The sequence below is a fragment of the Podarcis vaucheri genome (genome assembly GCF_965113315.1).
Source record: "Podarcis vaucheri genome assembly, chromosome: 2".
NCBI classification, from domain to species: domain Eukaryota; kingdom Metazoa; phylum Chordata; class Lepidosauria; order Squamata; family Lacertidae; genus Podarcis; species Podarcis vaucheri.
The window spans coordinates 71,741,745-71,762,806 of record NC_138760.1 but is presented as its reverse complement, the minus strand read 5'-3'; the positions used below and the strand labels follow the sequence as shown (position 1 = coordinate 71,762,806).

The window sequence follows — 21,062 nt, the reverse complement described above, 5'->3', positions numbered from 1 at the left end:
ATTGCAGCACCTCACAACTTTAGAACACCTCTCTAGTGTTCCAACACTGAAGGCACTTGGCAGGGAAAACATTGTTTGAGACTTTGAGTAAAAATGCAAGTTACAAATGGATCTCAAGTCTTTGTACCTCTCTGTACATACACCCAAAATGGATAATGTAGCTTTGGGACAGGGGTTATCATCCCTAAACCGTCTGATACTCTAAGTCCCCCCCTGCTGACACCAGACAGCTGAGGCAGTAACTGAGGTTGGCACTCACCCCACAACCCCAACGTCCACATGCCAGGAACTTTAAAGCTTCTGAGAAGGAGGTCTGCTCTCCCTTTTACAGATCAAAAAGTCATCTGAGAGGTAAATTTTAAGCGGAGAAAATGCTTTCACCTCCAATACCCTCATCCAAAGGTCCTTTTAGGGACACTGACTTTCTTCAAGGATCCTGGAAGAGACAAAATGAAATTAGGCTGTGTTTGTGTCCTCCCATTATTAGGTCCTAGGTTTGCCGCTTGCTTCCTGTCAGGCTCAGCCACCCATCATACCAAAGTTTTGCACCAGAACTCTGCTCTCTTGCTGCAATGTCTCCCTAATCTGACCTCTCCTTCTATTTCTCTATCAACCTACCAACCTACACACACAAACACACACACATTTACCTAGGCTGTTTCCCCTGATATGCAGAAGCCATTATCGTCTCTTGGGAATGATACATCTTGGAGGCAAAGTACAAATGTATTGTTTTGAACTAGGGATGGATAATTCTGTGAATTATGGTTTCTCTCCGTTTCTTCATCTTAAGTTCAGTTCTCCACATTTTCACATATGTTTGTCATTTTTTAAAAGTTCTCAAATGTTCTTATGACAACCAACATTTTAATGCAAATGTATCCTATTGTACAAAGTTTTGCCCATATTACTTGGCTGGAGAACTGCATTGCAAAAATTGGAGTATGAATCACATTCTTCTCCAGCCTTCATCCAGATGAGCAAGAGGTATCATCAGAGTTCAAGGACAAATTATTTGAGCCAGGCAGGAATTTCTCAAGGAAGGTAATATAAAGCCCTACACAGCTTAGGCCCAAGATCATATTCCCTCCTACACACTTGTATGAAGTTCTGAGCTCTTTGGGGGAGGACCTTTGGGGGGAGGAAACAGGAGAGGGCCTTCTTGGTGGCTACACCCAGACTCTAGAACTCCCTCCGTGGAGAAGAAAGACTGGCTCCCTCCTGGCTGTCCTTCTGCCAGCAGGTGAAGACCTTCTTGTTCCAACAAGCTTTGGGGAACTGGCTGCTTTTAATGAAACAGCTAGTGCCATGCTGTTTTTTCATGGTAATTATTTGTATCTTTTAAACATATTTTATATACATATATCATTCTAATTCTATCCGTGTTTAATTGTTTTTTAATTATTATTTTTGTGTGTGTTTTTAGCAATTCTTGTTTTTATCTGTAAGCCACGTTGAGTCCCATCAGGAAAAAAGGCAGGGTGTAAATAAATTCATGAAGTTGTTGATGATGATGATGATGATGATACAAAGCAGGGCTGAGAGGGAAGGCCTGGAGAGAGGAGGTATGACTGATAAGCAGTGACCTGGTGGTAGTCTTGAGGGCTCCATTCATTTTGCCTCTGAGTCTGAGGTTCTCCACCAGCCTTGAAGATCTTTAAAAACAAACAAACAAACAAACAAACAACACCTTTTGCAGACTTGGGGGTTCTTCCCAGTATGGTGATGTGTCTCTTTTGCTTATCAGTGGCCAGTTTTAGATCCACTCCTGCCAGTCCTCAGCACTCAAACACTCTCTTAGTTGGAGTGAAGATGATGAAGATGTAACTTGCCCTGCAATGCTTCCCAGCTCTCTCCAGCAAAAGCTTAAGTTCCCCTTTCTGTCAAATACACGGTGAGACGCTATTGGGCTGGAAAGATGCCGTCAGTCAAAATGTTGCCTCAAAACAACATGCTCTGAGGTTGGCTTGCTCTGTTTAATTTCAAAATTATCCGACGGCAATGAGGAGGCTACACATTCTGTACAAAGTTTTAGGATAAAGGGAAAAAGTGACACACATCCTGAGATGCAAATGAAGACAAGCAAAGCCCCATGTATTCCGGATGAAGTCTCTGCAGCTGCCTGTGTTTGGCTGAGGATGCTGTCACTGTGAGTGATTATCCTACAGTGCCTCAGGAAAGGGCTTTTGTTTGTATTTCAGGTAGACAGCTTTACTGCATTATATATGATCCTGGTGATTGTTACCAATATCTGCTTCACCCTAAATACAGTGTGGATGTTCATTGCTTACACGACTGTCATCTCCACCATTCACACACCCACTCAAGGTGTCGCATATTGGTGCCAGCAGTTACAAATCAGTACAAATGAGTCCCTATGTTTAAGAGGTCAGAAATGGAGGGGGAGTGGATTCGGAGCAAACTTTCCTGCATAACTGTGAACAAATCAGAAGAGCCAGTATCTCACAAGCAGAACAGAAATCTTGTCCAGTGGGTCATGTCTATATCTTCGGTAAGACAGAGTTTGTTCTGACAGGCTTTCATCAGATTTATGACACATACAAGTCATACACAAACAAATTTTATCTGATCATTACGGAGTTTTCCACACATGGCACATTTCAAACTGGGAACATGTGCGAGAGCATTGGTTTTGGTTTTTTGATGATTCTGTTTTCAAATGTCTTTTCGTGTTTAGGAGGGGTTGGAAGATGAAAGAGAAATCATTGGATTTTACTGTCTGATCTCAAACTAAAGCAGCACAGCGGGTGGAATTTAGGGTCAGATGAGCAACTCTTTAAAATGACATGACATCATGAATGTTCTATATTTATGCTCCTCTCTGTAATGTTCCTATCAAATCCACTCAATCTGAAGGTCAAAATACAGTAGTAGTAGTCACTGACTGAGCAGTAGGTTCAGCTTGGCACCTGAAAATCAAAATGGACTTTTGTTTAAAAAAATATCTATCCTTGTCACCTTCCATCATTTTGACAGAGGTTGAGGGAAGGAGATCCTAACTAACAAGCAAGCTGTTATCAAGATATGTGAACTAGGACAAAACACAATTGTGTTCTGCCCTTGCTTGCTTTCTGTCAATTCTTGCACTGGCGATGTGTGTGTGTGTGTGTGTGTGCGCGCGCGCAAATCTGCTAAGGAGAGTATGATTCAAAAATAACTTAGTAGCACAGTGCCAAGATGACAGAGCCATACTTTTCCTAGGATACATGATTTCAAAGACATAAAATAAAACTGCAAGCAAGTACTTTCTGAGAACCAGTGGGATCCCAGTGAACTGAGGGAGGGTCCGAGCCAGAGTTGAGAAACATGACATGGGTTTTATAAATCAGTTTAACCAAGGAATGGGAGACCACTTAACACACAGTGATTGCCCTACAAAGAGAATACTCTGGTGAAGAAAAATAGTGCGTCCACAGCCTGCATTCATTGAAGTGCAATGCATTTACTTCATAGTATTTACACAGTGGAAAAGATAGGTATGTGTTTATTACATGTTATGGTGGTGTACATGCAATTTTCCTACAGTAAAGTGATATCTTTGAAGCAAAATTGCCATATCTCTCTCAGTGTATAGGCTTAGGAAAGTCAATCTCAGGGTTTTTTTTCTTACCACCCCCAAAATAGGAATATGTATAGTGACATTTCTGAAAGGGATTGTTGTGAGGATAATGGAGGCAAAGTGCTGCAAAGCATTGCCTTTCCTTACCTTACATTCCCCATAGTGCATGTATAGCATAAATGTGCAGATTTACATTGAATGGAATGAAAGTTTTTCTCATCTATAATCATTTGTTCCAAGGGAAAAATTTGTTTGAAGGGGAGGGGAAGGAGAAATCTGTACTTTTAATGTTGAGAAAACAGATGGAAACTGTTGACAGCTTTCCAACTGGAGCTAATAGGAATGAGTCCTGGAGAGGTGAAGGCAAATGTCAACACGGTGAGTCATTGGAGAGCAAAGAGGAAAAGCAGAAGGCCATGAGATGCTCTCAGATGAAATCCACCTAAAGAAGGGAAGGCAAGTTCACCCCTTGAGCTGCAGCTCATTAGCTTCCAAACCCTTCCAAGCTTGTTTTCAAAAGTAGGTGAACTTTGTGTCAGCATCGCAGCTGTAATTGCAGCTTTCCCTAAACACTGTCTGCTAAAATTCATCAGCTGTTAGCTTAATAAAAAATGTACACAATGAAGCAGACTCCTCTGCTATCAGCATGTGTCCTGGGTGGCATTCAGTCAAATGGAAGGACATTTACAGACAGCTTCAGATTGTTATGCTCTATCAGCAAAATGCTGTGGTGGTTTTTCATAGAATCATAGGAGGAGGAGGAGGAGTTTGGATTTGATACCCCGCTTTATCACTACCCGAAGGAGTCTCAAAGCAGCTAACATTCTCCTTTCCCTTCCTCCCCCACAACAAACACTCTGTGGGGTGAGTGGGGCTGAGAGACTTCAGAGAAGTGTGACTGGCCCAAGGTCACCCAGCAGCTGCATGTGGAGGAGCGGAGACACAAACCTGGTTCTCCAGATTACGAGTCCACCACTCTTAACCACTACACCACCATGGCTCTCCAGGGAAAGGACCCCAATAGATAGAGTGGAAAGGACCCCAAGACTCATCCTGCCCAACCCCCTGCAATCTCTAAAAGATGGCCATCCAACCTCTGCTTAAAAACCTCCATTGAAGGGGAGTCCACCATCTTTTGAGACAGTCCATCCCACTGTTGAACAGTTTTACCATCAGCATGTTCTTCCTAATATTCAATTTCCTTTCCTGCAATTTGAATTCAATGTTTTGGGTCCTAACCTCTGGAGAAGCAGAAAACATTCACATGGAAGCTGCATCTTCCATGTGACAACCCTTCAGATATTAGAAGGCAGCTCTAATGGACTTGGATAGGACCCTGGCATGGGGTCAAAAGCCACAGTTAGTCACTTGGGGTATGTTCCCTATACCAGATACAAACTGCCCTTACTATAATGCTCGTATTAGCTGCTGAACAGGTGGGACACATGACCACCACCAATTGAAAAATGATGACTTCGCTAAAGCACTGACTCAGCACTGCAGTGATGTGACTAAAGGTGACATCACAATAAAGCTAAAGGCTTCTCTCCATGAAATAATGCATCTCTAGGGAATAGTTTCCGTAATTTCATTATGTGTATGTATGTGTGTCCTTTAACCAGCAGACGTTCTTCAATCTAAACTTCATTAGCTATGACAATAGTATGCAAACTAGTTTGCCAGATTAATTGACACACAGCTGCCACTGCCAGAGTTTGTTGCTCATTGCTCATTTTTTATTTCTGTGGAAAATGGGAAATCCAGAAAGAAAGAAATTTCTCCTTTCAGACTCCATTAATTATTTGGAAGTTTTGGTTTGCTAGAAAATTGTGAGAGTATTGTTACAGGTGCAGCACAGAACCTGCATGTTGTGGAGACAAGCTGTGCAAAATGACTCCCTCCCATGGAATGACATGACTACTGATCTTGTCATTAAAAAAATGTTGGGCAGAGCATGGGGACACAGAGTGCTACTGCCCTTGTATAAGCTTCCCAAAGCTGATGCCTTTCACATGTTTGGGGCCACAACTCCCAACATTCCAGGCCACTGCCTTCGCTGGCTGGGGCTGATGGGAGTTCTAGTTCAAAACTTCTGGGGGGCACCAAGTTGGGGAAGACTGCCCAACTATTTGGAAATAGAACCAATGCTACTGAATGAAAACAGCAAAACCAGGTAGGTATAATAATTGCATCCACTTCGTCAAGGACTCAGACTTCAATAAATAACCCTATGAAATATTGTGCTGGGAACTTTAACCTTTAACCTTTCCCATTTCCTTTTGTTGCTAAAGAGAATGATATGCATATTCTAGCTTTAAGATTAACTGGGTAGCAATAACTGAAAAGATTCCACTGATTAAAAATAGAATAAAAACTGCACAGACCACAAGAGCGTTTCATTTTATTGTGCCCTGTTGTTTTTTAAAGATTGACTGGAAAGCTACAATTTAAAACCAGCACAGAATGTGCACACTGAACTCACAAAACAAACTGGGTCCTGTCGAATTCCCATACCACTCACTGCTCCTGACACTTTCCACTCCTGAGTATGCCACCATATCCCACTTGTCTAAAATCTGAGATGACCAATTCAAAATGACACTGAGCCTCTCTTGCCTTCCACACATGCAAATGGAACATGGATAAATAATAGCACAACTATTGCTAGAGCTGATCTCTACTGGCAGAAGTAGTCTGACTGAAGCATCAGCTTGTAAAAAAACTAACATGTCACTAAAATCTGTGTTTTAACTTTGGTGTGTGTGTGTGTGCGTGCCCAGCTGTGTTTCAGTTGCATTTATGTGGCTCTGGATTTTATGTTTTTGTGTCTTTATTTTTTCAAATTGTTTTCTTAGTTTTTTTTATTGTAAGCCCCCCCAAATAACTTTATATCATGGGCTGCATGATAATTTAATAAACAAAATAAAAGAAGTACTTTATTTACTTTTTCAAGTGCCCATTCAGCATTCCTGATGTTTTATCAAATGCATGCAAACAGAACTGGTTAAAAATAAGGCCACATCATTTCACAAAATTGCAGCCCAGCACAAGGGAAGGGCCAGGTTCCATCCCCTTGCACACAGAAGGACCCTAGTGTAGCTGCTGATGTGACTGGTCTCTGCCATAGGCCCTGGGAAGCCATCGCCAGTCAGAGTAGATCCCCTTAGTAGAAGCAGTCTAGCCTGGTATAAGGCAGCTTCTTGTGTTCCTCTGGCTTCAAGAGCTAAACTACAAAATAGGAACTGAAATGGGGATACAGTGGTACCTCGGGTTACATATGCTTCAGGTTACATACGCTTCAGGTTACAGACTCTTCTAACCCAGAAATATTACCTCAGGTTAAGAACTTTGCTTCAGGATGAGAACAGAAATCGTGCTCTGGCCCCATTAGCTAAAGTGATGCTTCAGGTTAAGAATGAACGTCCAGAACAAATAAGTACTTAACCTGAGGTACCACTGTATTTGTTTGGCAATTATAACACTTACGACACAGGCTACATATGCACCATACATTTTTAAAGTGCATTTAAAACACATCCCCCCTCCCAAAGAAACTTGGAAACTGTAGTTTGTTAAGGGTGCTGGAGATTGTAGCTTTGTGACAGATAAACTGCAGTTCCTGGGTTGTATGTCCTTTGAATGCACAGTCTAATACAGAAATTACCGTACTTTTCGCTCCATAAGACGCACCTGACCATAAGACGCACCTAGTTTTTAGAGGAGGAAAACAAGAAAAAAAAATATTCTGAACGAAACAATGGATGTATGATTTTTGTGGTTCATGCTGTGGTCACAGACATGATATGTGATTTGATGGTGAGTTTGGGGTACCCCAATGCAAAAATCCTGAGGATCTGAAGAAGTGTGCATGCACACGAAAGCTCATACCAAGAACTAACTTAGTTGGTCTTTAAGGTGCTACTGGAAGGAATTTTTTTATTTTGACTATGGCAGACCAACACTGCTACCTATCTGTAACTAGATAATTACAGATCAACAAAAAGCATGGTGGAAGAACCAACAGTGGGTGAACATCCTTTTCCTATACCCTATCATGCTCATGCTGGAAGGTGGAACTTGTGGTTTTTCCCATTTTTTCTCCTATTTTATGGGGTCCTCTTTATTATTATTTAAAATAATAGCTTCCTGCTCATTTATTCCAATGGGAAAATAATAAGCTAAGACAGCTCCAGAGCTGATGTGGTTTGTTCTCTATTCTGGAGGTATGTCAAGGGAAAGTGAGAACCACCCTGGAATTATGGCTGGAGGCTGGCATGCAAACTTTTTTTTTTTTAAAAAAAAGTTCTGTTTACTTAAATGCAACACATGAATGTTGCTCTGGCTGCCCCCTTATTCTCAAGTAATCCGGTAAATTAATCACGAGTAAATGCTTTCAATATTGCAGCCTGTACAAATCCCCCCCAACAAAATCCCACGATCAGTCACACCTGATGGGTATTCCCCAATGACAAGATGAAATGGTGCTAAACTCATGCTGTTATGGAGACAAAAAAAGAAAAAAAAGAATATATTAATTTTAAAGGGAGTCAAGGAAAATAATACGTTGCTGTTAACATCACCAGCCAGCCCCCTTTATGTTGAGAAGCACTGCAGCTCAGCCTCTCTCTTGCTGATCGCAAACTACATCAGCCCAGGACACAGGGAGAGCAGGGGAGCAAGTGGTGAGCCCTGGAACTGCCTCTGAGATGATTTAGAGATTGACTCTTAAAGAGCGATTCATTATGAGCTGCTGCAGGCTTCCCAAATGTGGAAAATTCCAAAGATCGGTGGGCTATGCTCAGAAAATATCCAATAGACAAAAATGAAATCTAGACAGGCTTTTCTCAGGCAGGCCCTTGATTAGGGTGGGAGAAGAGCAGCTGGGAAAGTAAATCTGTTCTCAGCTCTTTTGCATAATTTCTTTTCTTTTCTTCTTTACTGCTTCCCTTGGCACCACGAGATTGGCTTTTGGAGCCTGGGAAGGAATATGAACAGCAGATGCTGCGCGTGTCTCTCTGTCACAGGGTAGAGCAAAGTAGAAATCGTGGGGCAGAATTCATCTGTGAAATATACACAACAGGTTAACCAGTTCTGGAGAGCCAAGGTCACAGATCTTCCTGTGAAAGGTTCTCTCTCTCTTTTACTATTATTGAGTGGAAATGATTCTGTAAAGCCACACCAGCAGTCCTGCATTTCCTTTCAGATGCACGTGCCCTATTCATGGAGTGGCTCCTTTGTTTTTCTTTGCAGCGACTTGACTTGCGAGTATTTTCTTGCTTTGATACAGAATGACAGAAAAACAAGCCTTTTTTGAAAAAAAAGAAAAGAGAGGGAGAGAAGTAAACTTTGGGTGGAAACTAGCACCTCATCAGGCAATTGGCTGACATTAGCCCTGCTGAAATCAATGAATACTGTTGTTGTAGTAGTACGTAAAGGACCATTTGCTAAGAAATAAAAGATCATTCTGAAGTACTGCAAAGTTACTTTCTAAAGTGCACCCAGCACTTTAGAAGCTGAGCTTCAGAACCGGTTTTCAGAGCCAGGGCTTATGCCTGAAATGCATTAGTGACTACAACTGATGAGCAATTGCAACTAACCTATGTCCCTCTAGCATGGTGCTGGACTACAACTCCCAGATCATCCCTGATCATTGGCCATGCTGGCTGGGGCTGATGGGATTTGGAGTCCAGCAGCAGCAGGGGGCAGGGGACAGAGGTTCCCATTCCTAGGTTTCAAGAGACCAAAGGATTCCAGGACAAAAAGTGAAACTTCCCAATTTTTTGAAATCCCATGATATTTCATATTGGAATGTAGTGTAAGATTGTAAATAAATTAATCAATGGTCCATCTATCTAGTAGGCAGCTGCATACACATTCCCAGCCTGAAAAGCTCAGGGCCAGTGAACTTGCTGGCGAAAGCAAAGGTATGGCAAAGATTCGACACCCAGTTCTAGGCAGATCTGGAGAGGGTGCAGACAGAGGCGGAGCAAGGTGGGTGCGGTGGGGTGTGGTCCACCCCGGGTGTCACCTCTGAGGGGGAGGTGACAAAATGCTGTGCGGCGCTGAATGTCTGTGAGAGACCCTGTGGCTTTGGCATGCACAGGCTTCTCTGGCTGCGGAATTTCTTTTGAAATAAAGTCAAACCAAATTTCAATGAAGGGGGCGGCAAGAAATTTTCCATTCCGGGTACCACCTGACCTTGCTACGCCACTGGGTGCAGAGTGTGCATGGGGGAGAAGTGGGGCGGAGACCTGTTGCACAAGAGGGAATCCTTGCACTGATAGGATGCTTACTTAGTGTTGCATTGGCTATAAGCCGGAAGTTCTATTCATGTGATGTAACTGGGAATCAATGTGGGGAGAGAGAAGGGTGAGATCGCACACTGGCCTTTCTCTCCATGTGTTCAATGGAAGCTCTCAACAGCTGCTTTTGCAGCACCTGCTCGTGCATGCATTTCCACATGCAGCTAAGCCTAGATAGGCTGAACGTTGTGTAGGGTCACAACAAGGGTATTAAAGTATTGCATTTTCAGAAGGCAAAAGTGCAGCCTCATCTATCTTCTGTCAAGAAGCCTGACATTGAGGGCGTTAAGTTTCCAAGATGGAGATGAGACCTAGAATTAACGGCAGTTTCCCCGAATCGGAGTGCTTTCTGGTACTTTCCCTTCCCTCCACATGCGCCATGTTTTGAAGAGGATAATAGTGGTCCTCTGAATCTATAAAGCCACTTGTAATGGAGTACTCGGCAGTGCTTGAGAGAAGGATACGTATGTGTCAAAGCAGGGCAGGAGAGAACTGTTGCAAGCACATAATAGTGCTTTCTGAACTTACGCCTAGTCAGCTGAAAATAGCCTTCAAATTCTAAACTTCTCTCAGTAGCTAGCTAGCTAGCTAGCTAGATATGGATATGTTGATTTTACATTTGACACACACAAACACATTGTCCCCGAATTTCCCCCCCCCATAAAATTCAATTTTTCTAGTCTTTTCTTAAGCACAAGGGTTAGCCAAACTGCAGGAGACTAATAATACTGATTTCCTTTAAGCAACCACAAAACTCAGGCACAATAAAGGAAACTACATATATTCACTGCCCCGAGGCCTCATTTCTGACCTCAGAGGGCCACTGCTTATGTGAAAGATAATTAATCATCCATGCTGGCTCAGGCCTAGTCTTTTCCCCTGAGTAGCCGCCACCACTGGTGCCAAATTGGGCCTAGCAGTGTAGATGATAAACAGGGTCTGACATTCAGTCCCATGGACCAGCTGCCTGCAGTGGATCACTAGCCGCACTCTGCAAGCTAATTGCCTCAAGCTCACCGCTTCTAAGCAGGCAGCCACTCCGCCGGTGACAATTTTTCATGCGCAAGCAGAAGAAACCGACAGTTTCGCTTTAAAACAAACGTTTCTACATTGGAATATTGATTGCAAGCACAGGGAAATGCAGGCTCTTGACATGAAATTATCACATGCCTTCTATTCAAATTAAAATAAAACTTCCAGATCATGAGGGGGGAAATGGCCACAACAAAAGAAATAAGCCCAAAATAAATAAATACTTTATTATTATTAAAGAGTTAAAAAAATTACCCCAACAATGTGTGTGTGTGTGTGTGTGTGTGTGTGAGAGAGAGAGAGAGAGAGAGAGAGAGAGAGAGAGAGAGAGAGAGAGAGAAGGGGGGCAGTGAAGTGCCACTCACAAGGCAGGCAGGACTCAGACTAACTCTCTTACACATTAAAATATTGCGAATTGCTCTGTTTTTTAAAAAAATCTACTGGTGGTTTTTACTAACTGGTACTATTTGTACTGATGTTTTAATTTTGTAAAATTGCCCTGCAACTGATTACCATACTTTTCCAGGTATAAAACAAGGGTTTTTTTTATTTAAAAATTATGTTAAAAATTGGCGGGTGAGTGTTTTTTGGCAATCCCCCCTGTAAAAAGCTCAACAACTCTGGGCAATCTTCCCCCATTTTCTTAATCTGGAGTCCCCCAAAATAGGGGGTGTCTTATACATGGGGGAGTGTTATACATGGAAAAATACGGTAATTAAAAGCATGCTATGGGTCCATGTGGGCTGGCACTATCTCCACACCTATACACAATATGGCCACACTCCTGCCAGTCATGCATTTAGCATCAGGGGATGGCTGTTCCCAACTGCCTTTCCCCATCCTCCTCCAACTTCAATAACATTCATAATAAAGTTGGTTCCAGAAGAACTCATGAACCCTTTGGGGTTGAGACATAAAAGACTGGAGGGTAGTGGGTGTTGCTAGGTACTAATGCCAACGCTGAGGCTACTTTTGGATGTGAAGTTACTGGATATTTTTTACTTGACTTTATGGTTGGCTTTATGCTTACTAGTTGAATTAGCATGCTGGTTGAATGGTTAATTGTTTTATTTTATTTCGTAGGGATATACTTTTTGTTAGGAATCATTATTATGCTACTGTATTTTGACTGTTGATTTTAACATGAACTGGTCTTGCTTTGCTGGCTCTTTACTGCACAGCGTGCTTGGCCACCCAGCCATTAGTTGAAATAAAGAAAATTCCTTCCCATCGCTGCCTTGTAAGCTTAGGCTTGGCAGAGAGCAGAGCAGAGCTACCAGGGTGGGGATAAATGATAAAAGTATTGTTGTTGATATGGACTAAGATGCCCCTATTTTCATCAGGGAAATGCTGGAAGGTATGCTAACCATAGCTGTCAGCCTTTCCCTTTTTTAAAGGGAAATTCCCTTATTCTGAATAGGATTCCTTGCAAGAAAAGGGAAAAGTTGACAGCTATGATACTAACCTACCTGCCCTGAGCTTTGTGATAGAAGGGTGGGATAAAAAACCAAGAAAAACTGGACTGGGGTAACACTAGAGGAAGGCAACAACGTGGAAGCAATTTGTTGTTGTTGTTGTTTAGTCATGTCCGACTCTTCATGACCCTATGGACCAGAGCATGCCAGGCACTCCTGTCTTCCACTTCCTCCCACAGTTTGGTCAAACTAATGTTAGTGGAAGCAATAGCAGGAATTAATTTACATTTTGAATTTTTAAAAGTCTAAATAAAGAGTGCAACTCTGGAAGTAATCCAAACCCCACCGCAAAGTTGATGGCTGGAGGTGTATGCGTGTTGGGACGAACGGTGGGTCCCTCTCCGCGGTTCTCTGTGATGGAGGCACATCTGCCTGAGGAGGTAGGAAGCTAGCACCAGCAGCCATCTTGTCTGGTAGTAAAGGTAAAGGGGCCCCTGACCATTAGGTCCATTCGTGACCGACTCTGGGGTTGCGGTGATCAGTGCGCTTTATTGGCCAAGGGAGCTGGCGTACAGCTTCCGGGTCATGTGGCCAGCATGACTAAGCCGCTTCTGGCGAACCAGAGCAGTGCACAGAATCGCCGTTTACCTTCCCCCCGGAGCGGTACCTATTTATCTACTTGCACTTTGAGGTGCTTTCGAACTGCTAGGTTGGCAGGAGCAGGGACCAAGCAACGGGAGCTCACCGCATCGCGGGGATTCAAACCGCAGACTTTCTGATTGGCAAGTCCTAGGCTCTGTGGTTTAACCCACAGTGCAACCCGCGTCACTTGTCCCTTGTCCCGTGTCTGGTAGGAGCTGGTACCAAAACAGAGTGCTTTGTGGCAGGGTGTCAGGGAACTGCCATCAGTGTCCGAGGGAGAGAGCGAACTCCAAAGGGATCCCAGAGAGCGTCCCGGGAGTGGGAGAGGCAGCCCATCTTATGGGGAAGAGAATCAGCGTATCTCCAGTAGAGAAGGGGGGCAGATGGGGGAGTCGGCGAGGCGGTCCCATGACTCCCTGCCGGGCACCAGCGGGGAGAGGAAGGGTCCTCCGCTGCCTACGCCCTCCTTGCGCAGAGGGCTTTCGCGCAGGGAGAGTAGGAGGAGACTGGGCGTCAGATGGAGCTAACATCATGGTACTTTCCACATATACATGAAGAGAAAAAAATGGGGGGGTGCACCCAATTCAGAGATATGGTATGAATTTCATTGTGGCCTATTTGCAGTAAAACCCTGCTGGATTCTACAGAAAAATGTAAGTGAATTACTATAGATCCCCATTTAATTTCTTCCCTTTATCCCCATCCCACAAAATACTTTTATTGATTTAAGAGTTTTTGTTTTTTAAAAAAGTCAAACTGAAACTTGAAGATCACGCTTGATTGCATGGGACAAACCATTTTAAGTGGTGAGAGTGAGGGATGGAAAAAATGAAAATGGTGTAATTTAATCACATCCCACAACAATGGGGCAAGAAATCTTCCAGGAGCATTGCTGACAGTGATCATCTTGGCATGCCAACCCCCTTGACTGAGAGGATCCAAGATTTTCCCACTCCCACCCTTTCTCAAACATAGGCCTTGCTTATTCCATATTTCCAAGTACAAAACAGAATGTTGGCTGGTTTGCATTATGCTCCTACATACCAATTAGTTTTTGAGAAACTGGCAGATTAAATATTGGATACATATGAATTTCATATAGTTCTAGAATAATAACTCAGAGATGTTGGTGTTTTTTTGAAGTAAGCAGGCATCACTATTCATTTTCCATAGATCACTTAGGAGTAGACTAACTTGACCAAAGCGTAATGACCATAAGGGCCTTTAAAATATATGACCAAGTAATGATGATTGTCCTTCCCCATTTGTCTGCAAATAAAACAAGACCTATCAAATAATACAGTATTCTAAACAAATTATAGATGCTTAGATTTAAGTGAAGAATTAATACCCTTGCATTCCCAAGGTTTAATGGAAAAATCTTAACCTCCTTGTGATCTATAACCTCATGTGATGTTATTTATTTTGTTTCCTGTGAAAGCAGAGTTTAACAGATTATTAACAATGCAGACACTGTGATCAAATACGGAGTACATATTGGATTAGAATCTGGACTGATAACCAAGCTCAGTCAGGGGCTTGGGCAAATGAGTATGGGTCAGATTACACACCTGCTACCTAGAAAGACTGGTCATGTGATGGAACAGCAAAAAACATATATGCCTCCAAAAGCATGAGCTTTTATATTGCATATGTGCAATGTCCCAGACTTCAATAATCTTTTTTCTGCTTTTTTCTTTTGAAAGAAAGCACATAATATAAATTTAATAAACTACAATGCAAAAGGCAGAAAAGGGGCAACACAGAGATCTACTGTTCTGTTTCATGTATAGGGTTTCTAAATGATACATGTTTGAATTGACCCCATCTTGGTGCCCCACTTCTGCATTTGGGAGAAGTTTCTTTCATACACCCCAGTTGCATACATAAATGAAATAGCTGCTGAAAAACATGTTTGTATATGTTAAGATTCTAATAATTAATAGTGAAAGCCCTGTCCATTGTAATGTTGGTTTTTATTTTTAACAGAAGGTAATTTGACTGGAACATAACATAGCAGCCTGGCTCTCTGTATGTTTACTGGCAATCAAGTCTCACTGCTTTCAGAGGGACTTTCTTACTATGTATGCATAAGACTGGAACCCTAAGACAATGGACTTCCACCAAGCCTATTCTTCTAAGTCCCAAGCCCTAGTCTTTAGTTCCCAAACTCTTATTTCAGCCAGCAAACACATCACAAATTGACCAGGTAATGTCTTCCCCATGCTAAGGAAAAGTCTGTAAGTTCTGCCTGTTAAACGCTTATTGAAGGCACACACACACCATACAGGGGACAGGCGGGAGATGGATTTCCAGAACACAAGTTTCATTTATTATATCAGTTTCATTCAGCTTCTGAAGAAGTGACTTCCAGTATGTAAATGGTTAATTCAGTCTCCAGTGTAGCTTAGCAGGGAGCCATCCTCAGCAGGGATGGATGCAGGGACTCCTGAAATGACAAAGGCCACTGCTCAACATTTCTAACTTTAAAGCTTGTGCCCTTCTTAGATTGACAGCCCTGACAAAGTCCTTTATACTACAAGACTGACATGCACTACCAGCTACCCAAGAGTTCCAAACCAAACTCTTGTTGACACAATGCTCCAAGAGCAATATATGAAGGAAGACCTGGGATTTCTTTTATACTCATTAATGCATTTCAGCATTAACCATTTTATGTGGAAGGCAATAGCCTATTAGGTTTATGAGAGTCGGTATTAAATAGGTAACCCAGGAGCTACTAAAAATTTAACAGGATAAAATTAACAGCACATGAAACAAGAAATCCACAGCACACTTATGTATGTTGCCCTTTCTTGCATGCAGTTTTGTTAATTGTCCATCAGTGGTATGAAACTAACAAGCCAGGCTTTGCTAAAGTTACAAAAGCCTTACTTGCATAAGGCAATCTGAGACCCATCTCAGTGGCAGAACATGGTGGAGAAAGACACAGGTGTCATCAATTCTCTGAAGTATCTTCAGTTTATAAGCAGTTGAAGGCAGGAGGAAACATCCAGAGGCATTCTCCCATACCAAGAGAGCTGTCTCCACTGTCAACCTACTTTTGCCCCTGCTGAATTGTTTCAATTTTCTTGCCCTTGGAAAATGGAGATGGGTAGCAAGCAGTGGGAGAATGAAACCCTTTGAACACTGTTTTAAATGGCCAAACCCACCATCCCATGCATTGAATGAAAATACCACACGCCATACATCACAAGGCTATTTATCTACCTAACCAGCAACTACCAAAGTCTTTATCTTTGTTTTCTATCTCTCACAGGACGACTTTCATAGGGCTATTTCATTTGGGGGGGTGGAGATTCTTAAATTAGCTAGTAAGAGCTTCAACATTTTGCTATAAATAAGTAATAAAACCAAACAAGAATCGATTGCTCCTCCAGATGTTCTGAGAACAAATAAGACATATAGGGAGGCCGACTCTGTCCAAAAAGCTAGATTAGGATTCAAAATTTCATTTTCATTTTCTTTTCTTTTTTAACTAGAAACACTTTTCAAGAAGATATTTTTATTGTGCCTTGGGGGAAGGGAGAGTGGGGAAACAAGCCTTAATAGGAAGAATTAAAATGAGTTGGGTAGTAATAAATGCCAACCCCAAAGTGGTATAGCTGTCAAAAACCCAGATTGTCCTAGGCTGGAAGGCTGGTCTATTTCTATATCCTGGGAGAGCCCCCTGATCTCTCTTTCTCTCTGCAGCTTTGACACAACCCTGACTTATGGAAGGGATTATCCCTTCCTATCAAAAAAGGAAAGCTGCAGAGCAGACACCCGTCTATTCTTCCAAAGCAATGAGCCTGAAAGGCTTCTTTTCAGCCAAGCTCCCATTACCAGCTGCCCTACAGTGAGAAAGCTAAACTCTACATAAGGCTTGTGTCAGGCCACTGAAGGAGCTGGGGCTTGAGGATGGGAGACAGGTGAAGTGTGTGCTGGCGGGCGTGAGGGGGAGGGGAGAGAAGAAGCCTGCGCAGACTATGGAAGTGCTAATCCTATTTAGCACATACAGTATATATTACCAAGGAACGTGTGTGTGTGTGTGTGTGTGTGTGTGTGTGTGTGTGTGTGTGGTGATTGGGGTGGGGGGAGAAACAGGGAAGCTGAGAAACAGCAACAATGACACAAAGCCATTCACAAGTGGCTTGCAGTGTCAAAAAGGTGACACAGTCTGCTTCTGGCTTGACTCCAGATGCTTAATTCATATTAAAATAAAAGTATCCTGTGCAAGTAGCCAACCATCCCTCTGACAGCTTGTTTCTATTCAGTACCCTCCACTAGGACCCACCACAGCCTGTTTTCTATCGCTACAGTGACAATTTGAAGCAAGTTGGCCAAATCCGCCAATGCAACGTTTCCGTGTAACATGAGGCCATTTAAATAATGCTTCGATGGCAGCACTTGGTGGATTGTGCCCAGTTTTTGAAATTCTCACCTGAATTTTGAAGTCTTGAATTCTGTGGGGTTGCTCCTGACGTACTATGCCCAATAGACAAAATAAAAATTGACAAATCTCCAGGTCAAAGAACTCACTTGTGAAATTGCTGTTCTTCTAAGAAAGCATGGCACTTCCCACCCCCAGTATCTGGGAGTGGGAGTGGGATCCTGGAAATTACGGACTGGTTAGTTTAATGCCTGCCCCTAGAAAACTGGTGGGAAGTATTGTTAAAGATAAAATAGCCAACCATAAAGAAAAAGCATTGCTGAAGCAAAACCAACATGGCTTCTGCAAGGGCACATCCTTTCCCATAGAACTATTTGAACTATTTGAGAGTGTTAGAAAGCATTTAGAATCATAGAATCATAGAGTTGGAAGAGACCACAAGGGCCATCGAGTCCAACCCCCTGCCAAGCAGGAAATGATAGAGGTGATCTGGGTGACATTCTGTACTTCGATTTTGAAAAAGTTTCAACAAAGTATCTCACCAAAGAGGTAAGTTTAGAGGTCCTCTTGTGGATCAGAAACTGGTTAAGTAACAGGACGCAAAGAGTAGGGATAAATGGACAGTCCATTGAATGGGGAGAAGCAGAAAGTCGAGTTTGCCAAGGATTGGTCTTGGGACCTGTGCTTTTTAACCTATTGATAAATTATCTAGAGTTAGGTGGCTGATGATAGTAAATTCTTCAGGGTCATTCAAATAAAAAGGGATCCAAAAGAACCTTTCCAAATTGAGTGAATGGGTAGTAAAATGGCCAATGTAGTGATGCATGTTGTGGCAAAAAAAGAATAATAATTTCACATATATGCTCATGGGGAATAAACTGGCAATGACTGACCAGGAGTGGCATCTCCTGGGTTCGTAGTGAACAGCTTGATGAAGATGTCAAACTAGTGTGCAAGAGCAGTGGAAAGAGCAAATTCCATGCTAGGGATCGTTAGGAAAGGAATTGGAAACAAAACTCCTGATATCATAATGCCATTATACAAAACTATGATGTGGCCATATTTGGAACACTGTGGACAGTTCTGGTTGCCTTATCTCAAAAGGGAAATTATAGAGTTGCACCACAGTCTGACTGGGGCTGATGGGAGTTCCTCTGCTATCCAAAAGATCCTGATTAACTCATTAATAAGTCCCTTGTCTATCCTGAGCAAACTTTGCACTAGACTTCTATGAACTTAAAAGGTCATATGAAACCCCGTTAAATTTCTTCTGGACCTTTAAGGGGGGGACCCTAAACCTTAAAAGTCTTATTGGTGAACAGTTTGCAGCTATAATGATAAATACTGATAGGTCAAGTTTATTGTTGAATATATATTATATTATATTATATTATATTATATTATATTATATTATATTATATTATATTATATTATATTATATTATATTATATTATATTATATTATATATGTGTTAATTTTTGCAAGTTAGATGACTCACACATTTGTTTCATTTCTAGATTTTGGGCAATTTAAATTAAAACAAACACAAATACAAACATTTTAGCTTGTCACAAATCCTTCACACAGAAAAAGATTGACAACTTTAAAGGGACTTGAAGCCCACATTTATTTTAAATTACAGGGAGATCAAAGGCTAGCTGGGGCAAGTGATTTGAAATGCATAAGGAATCTTAGGCCGTGGATCTTCTCTCCCCCGCACCCCTAAAACTACAAGATGTATTTTGGACAAACCACTTGACTGCTAATGAACCACAAACATGGCTCCTTAATTTGCATTCAGTACCAGAAGAGACCAGCTTCTAATGAGCACTGCTGGCCACCCTTCCACAGCTGCTGAAAGGCGCTTGCTATTCCTCCGGGGAAGCCGCGACTGGGTAAATCCTCAGGCTTGGGATGGCAAATCACATTGTGCTGCATACCTCTGGCTCCCGTTTCCATCAGCGATGCTCTTGCATTCTGCCTGCCATCTCCATAGGAATCAAAAGGGCAGCAGGGGTCCTCAGATCCCCATACTGTACACCCAGAGAGATTTTAATCCAATTATGCAGCTTCTGCTCAGCAAGAGATGCTCCCTCCTTCTCTCCCCCCCCCACTTTCTCCATTTGCTTTCAATAAAGAAGCTTAATATGTTTGGGAACTTTCCAGAGCTACAGAATCAGCCCTTGACCAAGAGAAAGCAGCAAATCATGGCGTGTGTTTAAGTGATGGGGTGGAAATAGCATTGTGATTTCAGAAAATAAAAAATGAAATAAATAAAACAGAACCTTATTAAGCAAGCTGTATTTCGAAAGAGGCCTCGATTATTCATATAGCTAAAGACTCTACATAGCCTGTCTCTTTAAAAAAAAAAAAAGCACACACCTAGTAATGGACAGTGCAATCCTATATGTGTCTACTTAGAAATAAGTAGCACTGAGTGCAGTGGAGCTTACTCCTAGATAAGTGGGTGTAGGATTGCACCAACAGAGCCCATGAAGCATTGATTTTGTTACTTAACAGAATTAGAAATGCCATCTTGCACCTGCCTTCTTAAGCTTGAACAGATAATGAATACTCATCATAAAAACCATTAAGGAAGCTCCCTTTTATTGCCAAGATCCTGTTATCTTTAAAGTGTTATATGTAACATGCACACATGCTGAAAAAAGCTTCAGAATGTTAACTCTGTTCTAAGAAATGGGCCAATTTACTGCACCTCAGTTGTGGGCAGTATAAAGCCCTTGGGCCACACACAGCACTGCCCCATAGCGCATACAGCCTGTGGAATAAAAAAAAGTGAGGGATTGTCAAGATAAATGGATCTTCTGCTTTCCCTCGAGGACTAGCAGGTAAATGGTGGCTCCATCCCTCTTGAAAGGGGAAATTTACCACATTTTACATGCTGGATTTTAGGTTATTCCACCTAACAGAATATCCAAAAAGAGGTCTTAAAACCCCCTCCAAGAGGGCTTTTGTGGATTGCATCCTCAGTAGGAATGAGGGAGAAATCTGATTCAGTCCACATTTAAAGATGAATCTACCTAGTCTGAGCCATTCTGAGAAATGGAGCACCTCCATACTTTGAAATTCACACTTCAAGGAATGTGAATGCAGTTCTTCAGCCAAGTAATGTGTACAGAAGTACATGTAACTGGGGGAAAGTGTGCATAAAAATCCAGGTGTTAGTGACACCGATGTAACAAAAAAATAAATTCTATTAGGAGAAATTGCTTTGCAAAAATGTGCATCTTAAGGAAAACTGCATACCATCCTGTGTACCTGTATATTAGTGCTAGATGTACTAAAATGGTGGTGTATTTTCACAAGGACTTTTAAAAGAAATATTTCAAACTGATGTGGAAATGTGGAGGACAGAATTTTAGACTGAAAACATGAGAACATGATGTACGTAAATGGAAAATGATTTTCCCATCCCTAATCCTTAGTTGTAATGAGACTTGGCTCCTGGCTATTTATTAAAGCAACTGTTGAAGGAGAAAAGGGTTGAACGTCCACCAGTGTTGCGCAGCACGTGATAAGACTAGGGAGAGAAGCAATTTTCGTCAGTTTCCCCTTCCTTTTGTACCTCTCTAAATTTGGACAATTCCCAAAAAGAGGATCCCCCAAAAGAGCAGATTTAGGGGCATGAGGGTGCTGAGGGTTGCTTCCCTCCCCATTCTGCCAACAAAAGCCTTACC

At 42.1% G+C, this 21,062-nt stretch overlaps 1 protein-coding gene across 2 annotated transcripts in view; it reads right to left on the bottom strand.

Annotated features, from left to right (window-relative positions):
* Positions 1 to 336: 336 nt before the first annotated feature.
* Positions 337 to 21,062, bottom strand: part of LOC309527064 (uncharacterized protein) — a 171,188-nt gene continuing 150,462 nt past the window's right edge. The window contains exon 4 of one of the 2 annotated variants that reach the window (XM_082213549.1): positions 337 to 436. In XM_082213549.1, coding sequence (XP_082069675.1) covers positions 428 to 436 — 9 coding nt within the window. In that variant the 3' untranslated portion in view covers positions 337 to 427. Of the gene's footprint in view, positions 437 to 14,944; positions 15,421 to 21,062 lie in introns of those variants that run through there. The other variant, XR_014217089.1, reaches the window with a different exon arrangement.